At 37.1% G+C, this 21,338-nt stretch overlaps 1 protein-coding gene across 2 annotated transcripts in view; it reads right to left on the reverse strand.

The window, feature by feature from the left end:
- Positions 1–21,338, reverse strand: part of LOC107222934 (polycomb protein suz12-B) — a 55,268-nt gene that overhangs the window by 14,365 nt on the left and 19,565 nt on the right. The window contains exons 5-10 of one of the 2 annotated variants that reach the window (XM_046744718.1): positions 18,076–18,090; positions 17,079–17,271; positions 15,976–16,193; positions 12,312–12,459; positions 10,984–11,267; positions 10,579–10,832 (exon numbers count right to left, since the gene is read on the reverse strand). In XM_046744718.1, the coding sequence (XP_046600674.1) occupies positions 10,579–10,832; positions 10,984–11,267; positions 12,312–12,459; positions 15,976–16,193; positions 17,079–17,271; positions 18,076–18,090 (1,112 nt within the window). The remainder of the gene's footprint in view (positions 1–10,578; positions 10,833–10,983; positions 11,268–12,311; positions 12,460–15,975; positions 16,194–17,078; positions 17,272–18,075; positions 18,091–21,338) is intronic. The other variant, XM_015662478.2, reaches the window with a different exon arrangement.

Below are 21,338 nucleotides of genomic sequence, written 5' to 3' on the forward strand. Positions count from 1 at the left end.
GTGGCTTGGTCTACGTCTCTCCAGGAGGAAGGAGGTGCGGAGGTTTTGCTCTCTGAAAAGATATCGTAATCGATCCAAAATCGACCAATTAAAAATAATAAAGTAAATCTAAACTACGAGGACATACCTTTCAAATTAAAAATTAAACACTCCAAAAGCCAAGCCCAAATTTAAAAAGAGACGATATAGAAAGAAGAAATAATAAAAAAGCAATAAAAAAATATAGTGCCTTGACGAAAGACGGTTATTGACAATTATTTATAATCTCAATAATATCCACCAGTTTTAACCATATACACTGTTTTAAACAATATACACCTGGAATGAATGAATTGTAGAATGGATGAATGAATGAATTTTAAACCTAATGACGGCTCATGTGTGGCTCATGTGTGTCAAATTTAAATTTTCACTCTACTATTCATAGTTTATAAAAGATTTTTAATATTGATTTCGCATAATTTTTAATTTTCAAATAATCTTATAATATAGACAGCAAATCTATTTATTGATGGCTGTCGGGTATGCTTAACGAATACGACAGAGTATAGGGTCTGAGCGTTTAGAGACAATTGCCAGCAGGGGGCTTGTCGACGGGGCCGCTAGGTGGCCGCGTCTCTCGTTAGACCGGCGCCGCCGATGGGGTACAGACACGAGACTGCACGGCCCGTTGCACTCGGGGAATCGGGAAAAGGCACTATACTTATAAAGTATTATTACAGTAATTTCAAACAATGGATGACAAGAATATTCTCCAAAAAATTTTATTAGAATCGGATTGCCGAACTCTCAATAACAATGGACTTCCGTACAAACCTGCACACGCTGTTTATAGCATCATTTCTCAGCGTATGAAAGACCGTGGTTCCGTCATAACGGCGAAACATCTTTATTCCATATTGAACGAAAACCGTAAAGGATTCCGCAGTCTAGTTCAGAAGGCATATAATCTATCTAACAAGTCTCGAACCGCGTCTAATACGAACGAAAACTCGTTGTTCAACGAAACAACTGTCGAGAATTTCGCAAACTTTTCCAACTTTGCGTTTTCGACGAAACTCAACATCGTCGTAGGGGCTGATAAATATCAATTGATGAAACCGATGCAAAAAGTTTATAATGGTCGCGCATATTGGAAGTTCCGCGAAGGATGGACTGACGCTATCGCTGAGCGCATATGGAAGCAGCATCGGCTGAATTGTGTCATTTCGTTAAAAAATAACACAGTTCATCCTAGGAGAACTGCTGAACTTTATGCAAAGTTTCATGGTGTGTATTTGGAATGTAAAGCCACCTTTCGTGGTACTTTGTTAAGAGAACCAGCCAAAGACATTGACGTGACCTTCGAAATTTGCACGGAGAACATTATAGAAAAGTATCACACGGCTCGAAAGCAGCGACAGTTGAGAGGCGAAAGGCGTCAACAAGTTGCTAGTCGTTTTATCGAACCAAAAAAAAGCAGCGGTAACATATCGGTATGAAGAAGCTAAACGTTTGAAGAAATTCGGCGAAAATGGTCGACCAATACTTCCGAGCAGTGAAGTTTTACGTAAGGCCAAAGAGCAACAGCTGCTACAGACACACGGTCTATCTTTTGGTAATCCGGCATTCAACTTGTACCATCATTGTAAAAATGGCAAGCATGCTTGTACAATACGCAAAATCGGTCTCGAAAAGTTCTATTGTATTTATTGGACACCGGAGCAACAACAGTTATACGAAGAGCGCTGCAAAAAAAATCCCAATGCAATTTTCACCATAGATGCCACTGGTGGGATTGTCAAGCGGAAACATAAGCATGACTCCGCAATTTTTTCTATACCATTGTCTGATTATAACAGATGAAGGTAGTATTCCTGTCTTCCAGATGATATCTGCAGACCAGACTGCATTGGCGATAGGATTTTTTTTGTGGTATATTCTGAGTAAAGGCGTTCCTATTCCACCGATAGTCGTATCAGACTTCGGTAGGGCTTTACTAATTGCTGTTACCAAGATCTTCGGTATGTGCAATGATCTGCGCGATTACCTGCAGAAATGCTACCACGTGGCAGTACGAGCAAACGGCACACTTCCAAAAACTTATATCAGACTCGATGTAAGTCACTTCATCCACATGGTTGTTCAGTGGAAATGTTTAAACGGAAAAGGCCCAGCTGTCCGTAATTTTTATAGACGATACGTAGGTCAAGCTTATCAAATTTCGGATTTGCCAACCCTGATCGAATTTTTGGAATTAATTCTACTCGTGTCGTTGAGTGAATTTATCGGCTACACAAAAGATAATATGGCAGTGCCTGTTGAATTGCGGATGCAATCAGTAAATGAGGTTATACAAGGTGTTACTGTTAGCGAAGAGGATGAAAATCGTCAAAGAGAAACTGAATATCAGCACGAGAATGATCCTTCACAGGACCAAATCGCATCTGATACCGACTGGAAAATGTGGGCAGATAGTATTTATTCTACAGCACAGATTTGCGTTAAAAATTCAAATCAGGGAAGCGTTATCAACGGTTGCTATAATCCGGAATTTGCCCAACAGTTTAAGAAACAGCTCATACCGTATGTCCCACTTTGGACCGGCGTAACGAGACCGCATTTCAAACGCAGTCCGAGTATCGCCACATCTTCTTCGGTAGAAGCAGAGTTTGCCTTACCTTGAGAGGACCCTAAGAGGTATCATACCGACGCGCCCTGACAAATTCGTGCTTCAGCACATCGATAACCATCTTGACGGTAAGGTTAAACTTGTATCATACAAAGGCGACAAGAAGACATTTAGTGATGATAAACAAGAGCAGTTAATTAAGACCCCAAAAATAGAGTTTGATAATTTTGATGGTACTGCATCCTCCCGAAATTTGACCGTATCGCCGCTAAATCAGGAGAATGAAGAATGTACCTCGAGTCATTCGACAAAAAAGCTTGAAAGCCGCGTTTATTCAGAACTAGATTCGACCAATGACTCAGTTATGCCCGATTCTATCGGCATAATTGAGGATCACAAAAATAGTCGAGTGCACTCAAGTACGCCCGTAGATTTTATGCAATGGAATACATACGAGGACTGGGGTGGATTAGCGGAAAAAATCGAGACTGCTACAGTACCTGACAATGAAATACGAAATAAAAAAAAAAAGACGTGGACCTACATGCCTTGATAAATGCCCCGACTGAGGTTACATTAAAGGTGTAAAAAACGCACATTTACCACTGCTACAGAATGGTCTCTTTACAGGTACAGTGTCTGTAACGAAGAAAAGTTGCAATATAATCAATACCTGTGCTTTTGATTCGACATTACAGGTCATTCTCAACGGCATGGCATGTAATAAAACGTACCGCGATTTAATGCTCATTACAGATCAATCTCCTTTGATCCAACTGGCTCGTGCAATATTGAATGACAAGAAGATAACGGCCAAACATTACACAGAGAGGTCTAGGATATTATGCGGGGAGAAATTATATAAAGACGCCATAGTGTATTACACCCGGACAATACGGCGTCTTGATGCTATGTGCAATGTAAGCCATTTAGCAGATTATTTGTTTGCGAAGTAACCAAGTTGCACGAAACACGTTGCGTGCACTTGTGGATATCAAACAAGTCACCCTTGTGTTACACTTTCCGTAAACGTCGACATTTTGCTGGGTGAAGGATTTCACTTGACATGCTTTGGCCACGTAACGAACCTGCAGGTCATGCAAAACTGTGAGGGAAGATGTAATAGAATACGGTACTCATTTATTACTGGATTTGTCTGTAATTACGGATGAGAGCTATACCGTTACAAAAAAAACGAAGTCGCACACACTCGATGCAGTTTCATCGACAGTACGATTGGGTGGCAATACGTATATTATTGCCGGATTGGTGCATTACGCGTCTAGACATCACGTAGCGTATGCAAAGATTGGCTTGTAATGGTACAAGTACGATGACATGCGCCAAAAGCGAGAGACAGTGAAAGCAGATGAAAACATCAAACCCCACTTGTTCGTATACGTTATGTCAAATAACATAACATAGATAAGCGATCTATGACGCAATACGCGACTATTCTACTTTTGACTACTATCTACTCTACTAATCCAATACCTCGAATTATTTACTCGCATTATAAATTAATATTAACTATTTTCTGACGTACCGATAATGATGAAAAGTTTCTGACTAAAAAGGGCAACGATAAAATTTAATGTGAACCTAACGAGAGCTCGTGATTTAAGTGAATAGATCAGAAGAGAGAAAATACGAAAACATCCTAGGAAAATAGGGGTAAAAAAAAATACAAAAAAAAATACAAAAAAAAAAAGAAAAATGGAGCCATCTCTCACTACGTCCTCGTCGTTGGTTCTGGTGATACTAAAAGTGAGAACACACCCGCGCAACCAATTTACTAACTGTCCAACAAATTACTCTGGATACCAATTTCCACGTGAAACAAAAGAAAACATGAATACAAAAAATAAACGAAATTTTATTTTATCAATTACAAACAACTGGTCGGGACAATTTTCAAGGGCGGAATTCTTTGCCACCCATCTGGAAAACTCGAGAACTGTCGGAATACTACTCGTACTTTTATTTTTCGTGGTTTTGGAGGCCAGTATCCCACATCGGCAGGCTGTTTTGTTATAAATAATCAGTCGGAATAGTCTTGAATCGCAGAACTCTTCGTCACTCACCTGGAGAACTCGAGAACTGTCGGAATACTACTAGGACTTTTATTTTTCATGGTTCTGAAGGCCAGCATCTCACAAAATTTTTTTTTTTTTTTTTGACATCCTAGTGAACACCTTATCAGAGTCTCAAATAAATTCATAAACATTGTGTTCTTTACTTCAGTTAATTTTCAATTAACCTTAAGATAGATTTTATTACCTATTTAATATTTTTTTAAGCACTTCCGTAATTTTCATCGACTAAAATCGAGTTTAACATTTTGGATGAAATTAAAAAAAATAGTTTCACCATCAACACAATGTTTAACATGTTTTCCGCTAGATGGAAAATGTTTCAGAATCTTTTTGGATATCTTCACTTGATAACTCTAGACTTACGTTTTAATGAATTCAAAAATTTCTCAGCTCGAAAATCCTAAAATGAAACTCGTTGTGAGCCCACCCTCTAAATTATTGGACTTGGGAATAGAATGTTTCGGGATTTTCAAAAACTAAGAATGTTTGAAGATTCATAACTTAAAACTGACTTGATAAAAAATATTGAAAAAAAATTGAAGGTCTCAGAGAATCTACTATCGGCCATATAAACTTAACATATCTAGGTGAATATAAACGATATATATATGTCTATCCGATTGATATTCCTTTTCCCGTTGTATACTTTCTGCGTATACATATTTAGTGTGCGGAATGTTTCAATGTTTTATTGTCAAACCAGAATAATGACGGTACGTTGGCAACGATCTGCACGCAACAGTTGGATATGAAGAACTTCTCTTACCAGCGTGGTCAGTAGCTTAGTCCATAATTCATGAAATTGCCGTTACCCCCGTTCCTACTTGTGCCCGGAAAAAAAATAATAAATAAATTAAAAAAAAAAAAAAATATTAACCCAGGGCCGACAGTCTTTATCCATCTTCAGTCAAGGAAGAGTATAGCTTAGATAATATAATTCTGGACTGCACACTGCCCATGGTGCCTGCGCTATACTGTCATGGCATTTGCAGTTGAATAACGTGATATGAGGGGGGGGGGGTACAAAAATCTTAGAATGATAAGGATGAGGTAGCCAGGAAGAGTATTGCTGATACCGGATGTACATATTTTCTATTCCATCAAGTACACATACAATCCATTTCGGACAGGTCAACTTCCATTCCATCCTTCAAATAACAAAATATCAATTGCAATTCCAACATTCAAAAAATCCACTACGTTCAACTGCACATTCAAATTGCTCCCTATTGCAATAAAGCATGACACATTCAACCATAAGCCTTCCTTATATCAATACTTATTCCTTCTTCCATTCCTTGACTCGAAAACAGCGCCGACATCGGACCTAAGGGTATCCGAAACAACATCTCGGGTGGGTATAGCGATATATAATAACTTTCTGATACGCTTTGCTCTTCTTTTATACAAATACGTTGAATTATCTCGTTTTGACGTACGGAAAAAATCTGCACGCATATTCCTTGATATCTCTTCTCTACCACGAATTTTGAACATCAATTGATTCAAAGTAAACAGTCTACGTGCTGTCAATATTGTGTGAAATGTATACATACGTGAGGATAGATCGTCCACTTATACATAGTAATCGTTAACTAGTTAGTGAGGGTAGTTATAATACTTTTACGTGATAAACCATCAATAATAATGTCAAATATAGATTCTGTCACATATTTAGCTATTCCGATGTAATGAAACATTTTTAACATTTTTGTGTTAATACTTGTGCATGTAAAATCCAAAAAATATGTAATTTAGCTAACAGCAAAATACCATATTGACCAGTGATATCGGACGATAATCTGTATAATTCGTAGATCAATCGTTGGGGTGTAAGCAATGCTCCCATTGGTTTCAATCATTATGAATAAGGCTTACTCAGCGGTCATCTTATTCTTTGTAGACTTTTCTTGTTGCACTATTCAACTTTTGATAAAGCGGCAATGCGCTACTATAAATAATGAATGTGTAAAAGGACATGAGAGCATCACCGTATTTCTAGAAGTTGTGATCAGGAGATAGGGGAAAAGCTAGCGTACAATAAGTTCAAGTGTCACACCGTGACACCAGCCTCCACCAATGGGGTTAAATTATGTTGTAACGCTATGATGGTATTCAACGAAGTGATCAAATCATATTTTACAGTTTTTTTCATTCCTGAGTATAAGTTGAAGGATTCGTCGCAAGAGGCAGTCTTCATTCCTGAGTATAGAACTCATTTCAAACTTTGGAAAGTGAAAATGTTTGCAATCGGGCTTATTTGTTGACTCAAACAAGTTCGAAAAATTTATGTTAAAATAGAGAAAACATGGGATTTAAATATCATAACCTCAGAGTTAGTGAAAATCAATTGTATATTCAGTGTTTTTGACAATTTTTCGAACTTCATGGATCAACGCAGAAGCATCATTGCAAACACTATTATTCTCAAAAATTTGAAACGATTTCAATATTCTAGAGAAAATAAACTGTATAATACGATTTGCTCACTTCATCCGCACTGTGACCTGTTCTGAAGACGTATATGTAGGTGAGATGCAAGCAGCCCCCTGACACTCACCACTGCTCGTATACTAAAAAATTGTACGAGTTTTGTCCCAGTTTTTTAGTTCCTCTACGTGGCACTAGTTGACTTCTGACACGCTCGCTGCCCTCGCTGACCGCGCGCAAGCTTGTCTGACAACTACTAGCGCCACTAGTGGCGGAAATTGGCGGCAGAATCGAGGGACATTTTGCGAACCACTTTTAGCAGCGTGTGTAAGGGGGCTGGATGCAAGCGTAGTGGGCTCCTTAAGGAATTAAGACTCCAAATTATGGAAATCTGAATTGATAGATATTAGAATTTTGACCAAAAAACGAAAGTCTGTTAACATGCGTATATTTTCAGTGTCCAAAAATCGAAAACAAAGTGGGCCTCAGCAGAGAAAATGGTCCCTTTCCTCTAAATTTGTTGTATTTTTGTCATGATTTATAAAACTTGTGAATTTTCCTATTCATTTGTCTTGGAATACTTTTACCATGACATTATTTAATTAGGATGAAAATTGGTAAATTATCAACTAATTATTATGGGATACGTGAAATAAATAAAGATTGAGAACTTTTGAAAAATTTGAAAAAGTGCAACAATTTTTTTGGGGGGTAAGCACTTTGCCGGCCTCATCCCTATAACTTTAATTACTGAATTACTGATCGGTTGTTAGTACAGATGGTGGGTCATTAGTGGGAGTCACTAGTGGCACTTTTAAACTCCGTGCGAAATTTAACATAGGTGCCCTATATGGTGGCTTCTCCCCTATCTCGTACTACCTATTTAGAACTACTAAACTACCACGGGTGGGTTAGCTGCACGGTGTAATAAACGGTCTTACATACAGGTCTTGCAATTCAGTAGAATTTCAAAAGTGGGGGTGACTTCAGCATTGAAGCCATTTTCAACTAGTAATGTTAACACTTATCGCAAGTGTCGCTGTCATCGAGATATGATGTTTTGAAAGTACTATGGACAATACACAGTTGTAATTTGCACATATAACGCTCCTGCTCCTATTATCGTTGGTGTCACACACACTTGCTTACAGCCATCCTTTGATTGCGGAGATCCTAATAGCTTTAACCCTTAACTGCCACACTGGGGTCCAATCCCATATGGAATCTATATAATTCCAGAGAAGTGTAGTAGGTAAGGGTTAAGATAAACAACGAAATCTAACTTCGATAAGAGAACCTTTATTGAATATTAGAGACTGTAAGATGCTAATATTCATCCGCTTGCGTGTTGCAACTTCTCACTAAATAAACTGGTGAATTGTTGTACAGATTCGAAAAATCAACTTCCAATCACAGCATTAGAGATTGATATGATAGTGTTGTTCTTTGAAACACTTTAAAACTCGGCCATGCAATCTTTTGTACATTTTACGTTGGACGACTGTTAGTAATTCCAATTTTTCACTAAAATATGTAAATACATGAATATATAAAAAAGTAATGTTAATGCATTCAACACCTCCATATATCTAATATTCTTATATTGCCCCCAGTCATCTATTCCAATAATTGGCGGCGTTGACTGAAGATTGTCAAACACAGCCAACTAAGTGGGACCTTTCGAAACCGAGCGCAACTAGGCGGGAGATCGTGGGGAGGTTCGGGACAGAAATTATATACCGTTGCCAACTAAATTAACATTTCAGTCCTGTAAGCGATTCACGGTAAACTGTTACTGCAATCTCTGTGCTCCCTCATTTGCTTCGAAACTGTACTCTTTGCTGATTGCCTGTAGCAATTTTCAAGCAACGAACCATGCTTTCCACCCTTCCAGAGCAAACTACGCAGCATGCGAATAACCTAAAGAGTGTCTGACATTCGAGTGAGACACAGATAATGTCCAACATTGTAATTTTTTATCTGCTTTTGATAACATGCTAGTGATTATATTACCCACTAGGGTGGTCCTTCAGTCGGTTTTTTCGATTTTTACCCATTTGCCGCCCAGATTGGTTCCAAATAAGTCAAAAAAATCTGTATAAAATTTGAGCCTCCTGGTTCAACTGGAAGGGGTGCCTGTAAGCACGAACTTTTTCTCATTTGAATAACATGAGCTTTCCTTCTACCTTCAGTCATTAATTTTCTGCAAGAAGTAATATAGACCTAAAAAATCTGTAATTGTCTGGATCTAATGTAGATTGTCACAGACCTCCAACGACATGGTTTATGCTACCATGAATCGATGAACTTGGTGTCAAACTGTTTTTTTTTTTTTTTTACAAATGTATTGAACATTGAGGAAAATTCAACCAGCCCATAACCTAAAGTAAGTAGCAACCCAAATTGGCTAATAAAATGCAATATATTCCCAAAAAAGGGGAAAAAAAATTTCACAAGTTCATCGATCCACAGTAGCATGAACAATACTTATACAATACAATATAAACTCGTTGGATGTAGGTGAATTTTATAGCAAATAACAGAAACAATGCACATTAGATCCGAAGAATTACAGAATTTATAGGCATATATTACACTTGCAGAAAAATAATGACGGAACGTATGGCAAAATCTCATGTTCTTCAAATGAGAAAAAGTTCGTGATTATAGGCACCTTTTCCAGTTGAGCCAGGAGGCTCAAATTTGAAACTGATTTTATTTATTTTTTTTAATTAAATTGGAACCATTCTGGACGGTGAATGGGTAGGAATCAAAAAACCACCATTTGAAGGACCACCCTATTATACATGTATATGAACACCTCTGTGTACGTGGCAACTTTGGCGACCATCGATGAAATTACTAACCCAGATTTTTTCTAAAGCAAGAACTATATGTCTTAAAGCACTGCGTACACAGAGATAGACTGTGAGATCATCTTCCTGCTTACACTGCGATCACAATAAGTCTATTTTTAGATATGTTATCAGTAACATTGAAAAACTGTGTTTTTTTTTTTTTGCGAAAAATTAATTTTCTTCAGACTTTCGCGAACAAAGAAAATTATTTTTATGAGTCCATCAAAAAGCAGAAATTTTTTCGTAGGGAGCCTAGATTTTCAAAGTGGGATGGTCATGGGATCATTATTCAGCTAAATTTGTGTAAACCGTGTACACAACGCTTCGATTAGCGGACAGGAATCATTCAAGAACATGCAAGTATGATTACAAATCGTTTGTGGTGTAACACTTGAAGCTGGGATGAGATACTCGGATTAATTCGAGCATCGACTAGGATCGTAATACAACTAAATCATTCCGAGTTATACAAAAATCGGTTACAAGTTTTGAATGTCGCATTTCACGATGAAACATGGAAGCGCTAACGATAAAATATTTTTGTCTGCAATAAACAAAACAAGTATTATTAAAGAAAAGTTACCTGTTATGGCCGGTGATGTATGGGCGTTGACTTTCAAAATCATTTTCATCTAATTCCAAAAATTCTGATAAACTAGGCTTGGTCCTTTTTGGTCGGCAGACTAAAATATTGGTAACACTTGTACGTCTTGTCGGGCCAGTTCGAGCAAATGCAACTCCGGAGGGTTGAGAAATCAATTCATGCGGGCTGCCCGAATATGACCCATCATAGCACTCATTTATTGCCACATCTATTCTTGCTCCTTGTGAGATTGGCTGAAACGAATCATACGTGACACATTATTGACTGTTTTCTGTATATTTCAATGCACAATATGTAAATATTCCAGAGTTAAATTGAAGAAATTTTGAGTAATAATATGAACCATTTTGAGTAAAATGACAAAATTGGAAGATGAGAACTTACCACGTATGTAAATGTGAACCGTGAGTGACACAATTTAAGATGCTTTAGGAGCGAATATAGTTTCCCACAGTCTAACGAACACCAAGGGCAGTGAAGATCCTCGCAAGCCTCTGTTTGTTGTCGACTATTATTATTGTATAAAAATTGGTATACTATTTGCTGAGTAGATGACATATCCATTTTTTCAATAGATAAAGACAATTTTGTAGGTGTTAATGGACTAGAATTAGGCAGTGTTGAGTTATTATTGTTACTGTGATTAGCTGGAAAACGGTCCAATGCACCTGTAATTAAGAAAATTAAATTTGTAAATATTGCATTTTATCTGCAATTGACTTTTTTTTGTGAAAGAACCTTATAACCTTCAAGCATCTATTCTTGCATAAAAAAAGATATATATATATGCAAGACTTATATGGGACTTATACCCAACATATATTTGATATAAGCCAAGCGAAAAATGTATATTCTCGCATTGATCACTTTTATTTAAAATCTATACGGCATTTCATGAACCTGTACGGCATATAATACACAAGTATGCAATGTATGAAAACCATATATGATTACGCAGAATAATGGTATATTATATTATAAGTGCAGAAAATGGACGATTTCTGACGAGTGTGAAGTTTGTAGCGTGAACTACAAAAGTGAGTGCTGCATTTACACGAATACGCATACGAATTAGGCGGCGTGAGCTGAAAGCGAGTGCTGCAATAGCATTTGTGCAAGTACAAGTGTGTGAACGCAGCATGAGCCAAGGCGAGCACCTGCAAAGGAAAGTTTGATTTGAGAAATTACGAAGATACCACTCATAGCGCGAAAATTGCGGTTAGCTAACTTATGCACTATGACACAGAGCGTAAAATTGAGTTGTTCGAAAGTGAGCGTGTGTCATAGAAAGCCGCAGTGTGTAAAATTAGCATTTCGATTGTGCGCATGCACCATCGTTGTTTTACCACACTATTCTGAAATCAGGGACTTTAAGCTCGTTCCACAGTCCTCAAAAATCGAACCCTCCAAGTCAATGTCGGAAAATAAACTATTTACAAACAGTCAGTGGCTGCAGCATTGGGCGTGAGTTACCAAACTTGAATTTTGCATGCTAGTAGTGGTATCTTCGGTACTTATCAAATCAAACTTTCCGTACACGTGATGCCAAAGAAAATCATGCGTGATAAATGCAGATTGGTGAAATGTACTTCATATAATTGTAGCACTCGTACAGATATCTCTAAATCTCTGCATTTGTTATAAAATGTATTATTCTGACGTATTCTTTCTTTTCATGCAGGCTGCTTGAATTATTAATTGTTAAAACTCACCGTTTCCTGGCCTGTTCTCTTTATTGTCTCCATTAGGAAGAGGATGGATGGGTGGTGGCCTATCCACTAAACCATTACTTGGCTCTGTCGTCCAGCTGAGTCTAAACTTTAACGTTGGCCCACGACTGAATACTTCAAACGGACCACACTGTAATAAAGTAAGTTTCGTTGGTATTGCCACTAGCACAGAATAAACAATATCCAATTTTTCTTTACTGCATGCAACGAGAGAACAGCCATGATACGAGATTCATATTATCATTTTCGATACAGAGCCTTTAAGCTTCATTAGTGGTATTATAACCACTGTATTAATTGTACAAGTCACGTATGGAACAGTAGCAAAATCGTTCCCAACAGTAAGAACGTTGCACCAATTATTTCAAGATGAAGTGCAATCATTTCCTACAGGACAAGAAATTCTTAAAATAGATTTCTACAGATGATTGCTTAACCGGTTAATCTAGTTTAGAAGATGCAGTACAGATAAGTGAGAAACTTTGACAAGCCTGCTGAAAGTAAGCAGGTTCAACTTGTGTAAGTAGGCATTAAATGACGTGAGGTTACTGCAAGTAATCCGAAAAGAATCACCTCACCTATTTTTCTGCTCCGATTCTGGATTCATCATAGACTAAATATTTTAGACATCAATTGGTCTCAAACCGACAAAACAGCCCAAGTTCTAAAACTAATTGAACCTGAAGTTCCGATCAATGAAATTTGATTAAAAGTTAAATTAACTGCTGATATTGCAATTTGTGATGATTCAAATATACCCGCTAAATGAGCAAAACGAGAGCGGATGAGAGTTGATCCATGGAGTGGGACACGTGAGGTGAGTCTTCACTAATTTCGAATATAGTCAGAAGAAACGAGGCTCTTGGTCAACGACTCTTTTGGAGGAAGAAGGAGGTTCCCGTCTTCCGTAATCAAACATCAGATACCGAAGATCGACGAACGTCTTATCAAAGCAAAGTTACCATAAAGATAGACATTTAAAATTCAAACAGTAAAAACTCCAAAAGCCATATCAAAATTCAAGAGAGACGATTTAAAAGGGAGAAATAAAATCAAACAAGTGAAATCCAAAAGTAAAGTGTATCGATGAAAGACAATTATTTCCAATTGTTTACAATTTTAACAATATACACTATTTCAAAGAATTTACACTTGGAACGAATGAATGACAGAATAGACGAATGAATGAATTTTAAACGTAATGACGGCTCATATTTTATACATCGATAAAGAAAAGAATTTGTACTATATTCGTCATACCTTATGAAATATGCGAAAAGTTTATTCGTTAAGTAGGTAAAATTTTAAATTTCAACAAATTTTTATAAATTCGATTATGAATTCCTGAAAAGCGAATATAATCTGCGTAGCTACTGATTTCGAGAGTATCAAATTATCGAATTATGGCTGAAAATTGTAGTGATGTATTCTTTTACTGCTGGAACGCTTTTCGACTTAGTTTGATCTATTGAAACTTCAGGTACATAAAAGTTCGCGATTGAAATGCCCAAGTCAAAAAATGAACAATGCTATCGCAAATCGCACTATATTATGACCTATTAGTGCATGTAGGATCAATATATCTCAAGGCCAAGATCCTGACAAGTGACAAAGAAGTCGTGTGTGAAGTATGACTGGGACGAATCCGTTGTCCCAAAACATTATTACAGCTTGGGCTGAGTATAAGAGCCAACTGAAGCTGCTGGATCAGTTTTCAATACCAAGAAATATTATTATCCATAATATGCAGAATAGATACTCTCAAGGGAGAGTTCGGCAAATGAGACTACATGATTATAGTGGCATATACATATTACATACGCGTGGCTCAAAATATACGAAACATATGTGTACAGTCGCAAACACGGACAATCTTTGGCAAAGTATGATATGCACATTGGCAATGTCAATTACCGGTATGCAAGATTAGACCACCACAAGGCAGGATTAGACTACACAAATCCTTGATTGATGACGACAGAATACTAACGATTGAGTAAAGGATAGGAGCGTTGCAAGATGTGATGACAGAAGTAAAGTGATATTCATAGGGTGACACGTAAACAGAAGATTTGGTGCTATTGCCGAAAAATTAGGAACGGGGGGCACGTGGCAGTGGGTTAACCAAGCGTGATAAAAAATATTGGGACACGAACTTGAGAACTACACTGCCATTAGTCAGGAGTCGATGCCAGGAATACCTCAACCAAGAATCAACACTTTGATTCTTGAGAATGGTAGATTGACCAAAAGATTGGCTCATCTCCAATGACCCTAGACGTATTATGGGATGAATTGCTTCAGTTACTATAGTCAGCATCGGGAAACATGGATTAGAAATGATGGGGCGTTTTGTTCATGTGCCTCACCACTAGGGCGGTATATTTGGAACTTGCCGCCTCAACAACAATCAATCCTATGTTATGGCTATGAATCATATATGGTAGCACATCGTAGATCACGGATGGTCAGGTACTTAGGTATTGGAACCGAGCGACATTCGAAAAAAACTACCTACAGACAGCAGAGTCGTACTTTGCAAGTTGTTGGTTCATTGCTTCTTGAATTATCTTGCAACTCAAGTTGGAAAACGTGGTTTTGAAAACAACGCAGTGTGCGTCGGATGAAAATAGTAGAATCTGTAAAAGGAGGAAAAGTAGGTCTCTGTACTCCGAGCGTAAAATTTCAATATGGGTCAAAAGCAAGCGGATACGCAAGTGAAGACGTACATTGCAAATATAATAAAATGACAAAAACAACTTAATTTGGATGAAACTTATGAATAGTTCCATAAGATGGTTCCGTCAATTTTGTGAATTTGTCAACATTTACTTTGGGAACACTTTCTTCAAGCATCTCAACTGATTTAAGCCATATGGGTAAACCATAAATTTGAATCGTATTCTCTAAAAAGTATGAAGATCCTAGCAGCATGAGCGAGAGAGAATTCTTCGAGCTCGTTTGACCATATCTGGATAGTTATCACAATCCAAAGGCTAACTTCTGAGAAGATTGTGTAACTAAATCAAATGCAATGAAGAGGCTTTGAATGTTAAAGAACATCCGAGATTATAGATCCGTATCCCATAGATTTCATTGAGTGATTTTTTGAAGTTTACAACTGACCAAAGTAGATGAGGATTTGAATTTAAATCCCCAGCATTACGGTGAAGACCTGAACGACAACTCATAGAAATTATGAGACGGACCACGTCATTTAGGCGCCGAATCGGCGAACTGAGGTTTAAACTCGGCCAGACTACTCGTGGGCAAACTTTCCTGCAAATTTCGTTACTTCTGGTGAGAATGCGGGTGTTTCTATTGAATACCCTAAGACAGCTGCGGACGCATAATGATAGTCCCTAATCCATCCCCCCCCCTTGTTCCGTACACGCCTTACAGATCATGGGGACATACCCTATCGGATATGGCGGATGTTGGTGGTGATTATTATTATTATTACAATATTTCACGTCAGTTTGTAAAACGTTTCGAAAATCCGATGAATTATGGATTTTGCGTTTAAATGCATGATAAATTTCAGATGTGTTGATTTTACAACATGGCCGTTCAGTGATTATTATTAGTTATTAAGTAATCAAATTTTCGGATAAGAAATACGATTTTAATATATGTATAAGATTACCTCCTTAATCTCAGTGATACATTCCCAGGAACTGTGTTTTTTAGGGCTGGCACGGACATTTGTTTGAACCTCTTGTAAACCTAATTCATAATCACCGTCCGTTAATAGGCAGCGATTGTGTTTGTCGTATACGATAAGCTCGGAGCCGTATAGTTTGATTTCTTCTCCACCATTCTTTATCGAACCGTTGATAGACTTACGCCGTTTTTGGGCAGGTTCTGTAAAAAATCACATCGGTTACACAACATGTTAGAGCATTAGTGGAAAATTCAAGTGCTTGAAAAGAACACCCTTTTTAAACGAAACGACATCAAAAAGTTAAAGGCCGCAACTTGTTCCAAGAATATTATGTCATTTTTAATGAGATTCTGAGAACAATATTGCTAAAATATTCACTGCTATTTGTTTACAGTAGTTTTATCATTTTAATCTTCTTACTTTGCCGTATTCAGAAAGGAAGAGAAATTTATTATAATCACCCAGAAAATGAATAGTTGAGATTTAACTACTTCTCGATGTGTTGAGGTCGAGAAAATAATTGCCCTTGTGTGCTATGTACAGTTTACAATTTATCTGCATTCTCGAAATGAACTTCAAATGAATTGAAACAAGCAGGCAAAAAATTCACCAGACATTCATTCGAAAATGTTCGAAAGCAGACTCGACTTCAGAACATGCAAATTCTGTGAAACTTTAACTTGTGATTTTTGGACCGAGTACAATAACTTACTCTCATTTTCGAAAACAGCGAAGTGAGGAGTCTAAAAACGAGTATCAAGAAAAAAAACACTTTGTCGTATCATTCTCATAATTTGCTTTCCGATTTCCACAGAATTGATGATTTTAAAAAATGTCCTGTTTTTGTCATTATTGTAACAATAAGGAAATTTTTAGTGAATATATTCTAATAATTAATTTATCATATCTAGAATACGACATGAAAATTAAATAGTAAAGATTATACGTAAGTGTACGTGAAAATTAAAAAAAGTGGTGCATTTATGAAAGAAAGCATTGATGTCTTATTTTAGTCACAAATATATTATGAGCCACGATAAAATTTCCAATTAGCATTTTCTTAATACAAGTAAATATGTTCTCACCATCTAAATCACAGTTGGAAATAAGGCAGCTGTTGTTTGACATACAATAAACCCGTAGAAGCAGCATGTATGTTTTGACAATGTGGCCGTTGCTTAAACTAAATGATTCGTTTGGAATTGAAATGGTCGGTGCTTTCGGAGGGGGCTGATCTTCTGACGGGTTGATTGGTACTTCACTCGTACCAACGGAAACCTGTAACCGTAACCACTTAAATTGCTTAAAATAGATGATTCCGATTTTTTAAACGGTATTTTGCTCAATCGGACAAGTCTTTTAGTACCGTGAATTTTCTGTCAAAACTGACATTCTCATGCAGGAAGGTGACCAATAAGTATGTTTCTTCAACAACGGAGCAAAAACGCTCATTGTCGCTCCGACCGAATGGATCGAAAACGGGCGATTCTCGGTCAGTGAAACGCGAAGGATTGAAAACGTTCAAACTATGTGATTGACATAATGCTAGTAGTACCAACGGAAGGTGGTTCGTAGTTGGCTAATGCCGTTGTGACCCTAGATAGAAGCGGAGCGACATCTGACGATGAATCCAACTACCAGCATTTACTCATTGGGGGGAGGCCACTCGTATTGTTCATGTAGTTGTGAATATTAAATTTGATGAAACTTGAAAAATTGGGAAAATTATGATAGCCAGTTATTTTAAATGTGTATTTTCAAGAAACTTCAATAAATTGTTCGTATAGCTTTGAGATAGAAGTCATATTTGAGTTGGGGGTCGCCCTTCCCCCACCCCGGGGGGACTACGCTCCCTGGACCCGCATCCACTTCTGTGCGCCCTTTGCCCAAGTCGCCAAACTAATCTGGTGATTTACACTGACTTGAGAATCAGCCGCTACGCAAAAACTCGCGTTCGCTCCGCTGTTCAAGAAAATAGCATGTGAATCTCGAGGAAAAACAAGCGTTTGCGCCAGTTTTCGCTCTCGATGCACAATGTAATATTGTTTAGCCTATAGATAGACAGCCTAAGTGTCAACTTACGTGTGCACTGCCATTCTGAAAAAAAAAAAAAAACACAAAGGTAAGCGAATGGGAGCTTCGAAAATGATTGGTCTAGAAAGTGCTCCAAAGATCACATGGTTATGAAGGAATAGTAAAAAATTTTAAGTATAAGAGTGAATGAAGTAGAGCTCAAAGCGATTATTTCACGGTGTGTTGGATTGCAGATAACTTCATCAAATATCTCGAATACTTAAGGAAATACTGGTGTACATTACATTTATAGTTTGAAATTAGAAGAAAACCCGATACTAATTATGTTCGTAATTTGCAATTAAAAGGAAAACCGATACTTCTTACATTCTTAATTTATAATTCAAATTTTTTTTAATTACAAAGTGCGGATGCACCTAATTAGTAATTTCGATGTAATTAATTCCACAAAATAATTATTGGTGCTCAACACTGCATGGAACTGAACAGTGTTCCAAGAGGTTCGTAACTGATTGAATTCAAACCCTTGAAACTTTCAAGTGATTTGAAACGAGAATCATTAGATCGTTAACAAAATCCTACGTATTTCTCGTCAAGCGGACACCCAAGTGCAGAAAGTATCACCATGTAAGTGAATAATCTAGGAAAGACTCCATTGTTCCAGTCTTATGAAAATGTAGCCTTGAAACATTAATATCATTGAATTTTAACGCCCAACCAAGATAAAAGTTGAACTTCGTCTCCTCGCTGAGCAGCAGCGAGGCTGAGCTTGACTGAGCGGCTTCTACCAAAGACCACTCAATATTTCCCAGTAACCGAAACTTTAAAACAGTTTTCTTGTACAAGGAATTGATTAATACTTAAATATGCCACTATAAGATACATCAGAATAAGATGAAAACCAAAACCTCATGTGGCATATCACTGGATAAAGTTTTGTTCAACCACAGACTATACAAATCCTCTTTCTACAAAATGATGAGCTATTCCTGTCGTATTAAGTCTTTGTTTGAACTGGTTTGGTTGTTTCTTGTGACTAGCGAGTCTGCTGATCAATTAGAATATTAAAAATTAATTACATTCAAATAGAAGTAATAAAACATACCTAATACCGTTCAAAAATTAGTTTCAAATTAACAAGTTACTAGAAATATTCTCAGTCACAGTATCTACACAAATATGATGGCAAAATTCTTAAAGAATCCTAGGTTTTCCCCAGAACAAGACATTGTATCTTGGGACTTTGAATGCTAGATGGGCCTATCGGCGAATCCTGGTGCATATCTGTAAGGTAGCAATTTCAGGAACCAGAATGGAAGTGGCAATCAATGGCAAAAGTGATCGAGTATCCGCAAATAGTCGACTGTCATCCAGTCGATTCATTTTATGAAGTTTTGTGTAATTCAACATATCATGAAGCAATAGGATTATTATCTATTCTTTGCAGTCAGGTAGTACTAGTTTTTCAGTAAATTTCTATGAGCGAGAGATCTTTGAAGCACTTGTTACACAAGTGACTTTTGAAATCAATGCCCGATAATACTTCTCCACTTATTTTTAAGAATGGTAGAACACTCCTAAAATGACACCTTAGCCTTGCCTATTTGTGGACAAAAAATATGACCTCGCTGGTTGCATGCTCGCAGGCAGCTTCCAACTTTAGGTATAACAACAATACTCTGTATACATGAACCATGCGTATAGTTATCCAAAAATTTTATAGATTGAATTCGTCTCAGTTTGATATATCGAATTCGATCTACGAAAGAAGTTCCGTTACCGTTTCATAGGACCTAACGCGTATGGAAATGTGTCTAAACCAGCACTGGAACATCTATTCCTAATAACATCAACGTGCACTTTTTATTTTTTAATTCTTTGCTTTTACTGACAGTGAATCAAGAAACAAATCATACGAACATATAACGTATTAGCAGGGTTCACCTAATAGAGTTATACATTATTCAGTTTAAAGCAATGTTCACCTGACCATTTACCAAGTCAGCAAAATATTGTAATTCATGAAGATGAATGAGATGAAAATAGGGAACCTGCATGCATCTGAAATCTCTATATTCCTCTATTGGACTCGAAAGTAGGATGAAAAATAATGAATTTCCCAAGACGGTTTCTTTTTTCGAGCAACATTAACATTGCAATAATTTTTTCTTTTACACTAATTTTTCTCGGTAAATTTGAACCGGTAACCATTTTGCTGGACCCCTCTATCAGCGCCACCAGGTGACACGTTCGGGCACTATGCTCGGCTGTAAACACCGTCTGCTCCGAGCAAGCCGGAATCCTAACCTGCAATATTAATATTTGAAGCTCTGAAGCATAGTTGGCATTGTCAGAATTGTATTTATCTCAGTAAATAACTTTTAGTTTGGTTAAAATAAAAAGACAACAAGGGATTCATCAGCTCCGCATCCAAATTTAGATTGGTACATGTATTGTTTTGCACCATCTTGTAAAAATACAACAAGTTCAACTCCAGAAAAGATATTTATCCGAGTGCCAAATAATGTATTAAAACGGAAGGCTTGGTGCGATGCGAACTACATTTACATGGTGTATAATAAAGTTAGGAATCCGGCTTGCTCGAAGCAGAGAGTGTTTACAGCCGAGCATAGTTTCCGAACGTGACACCTGGCAGCGCTGATAGAGGGGTCCAGCAAAATGGCTGCCGATTCAAATTTGCCGAGAAAATTTAGAGGACAAAAAATTATTTTCTGGCGTTAATATGGCTCGTAAAAAAAACTGTCTTGGGGAATTCATTATTTTTCATTCTACTTTCGAATAAAATTAAAATTAAAAAACATGCAAGTTCCCTATTCAATTAGGAATGCTATAGAAAACAATTACATAATGTTAATTGATTATTTGGCAATTAGTGCACGTGATCGTCAAACTACCTAATATCGGTATGCAGACGTTCAAACTCATAACATATTAGAAAAACACAGAAAAATAAATGTACTTAAATGAAACGTCATCAAGCAAAATTTAATATCATTGGAAGAATGTGTTCAATAAATCCATCACATGTAAAGCATGATGGGGATCTTCAAGGTTTGGAGTCCTGACAAATTTAAAAGGGTGCCATAAACTATGGAAACTGAGGAAATAGAAAATATGTTGCCACTTCAAAATTCTAAGGAAATTGGTATACAATAACATGACCTAATAACTGTAAAACAATAAGAAAATTTTTACATTATTTGTGATAGAATAATTAATAATGATTATAACAATGAATGCATTATTTTTACATCGATAGACCCTCGGTGGTTACGGGAAAATTTTAATTT

The sequence above is a fragment of the Neodiprion lecontei genome, chromosome 7 (assembly GCF_021901455.1).
Source record: "Neodiprion lecontei isolate iyNeoLeco1 chromosome 7, iyNeoLeco1.1, whole genome shotgun sequence".
Taxonomy (NCBI): Eukaryota; Metazoa; Arthropoda; class Insecta; order Hymenoptera; family Diprionidae; genus Neodiprion; species Neodiprion lecontei.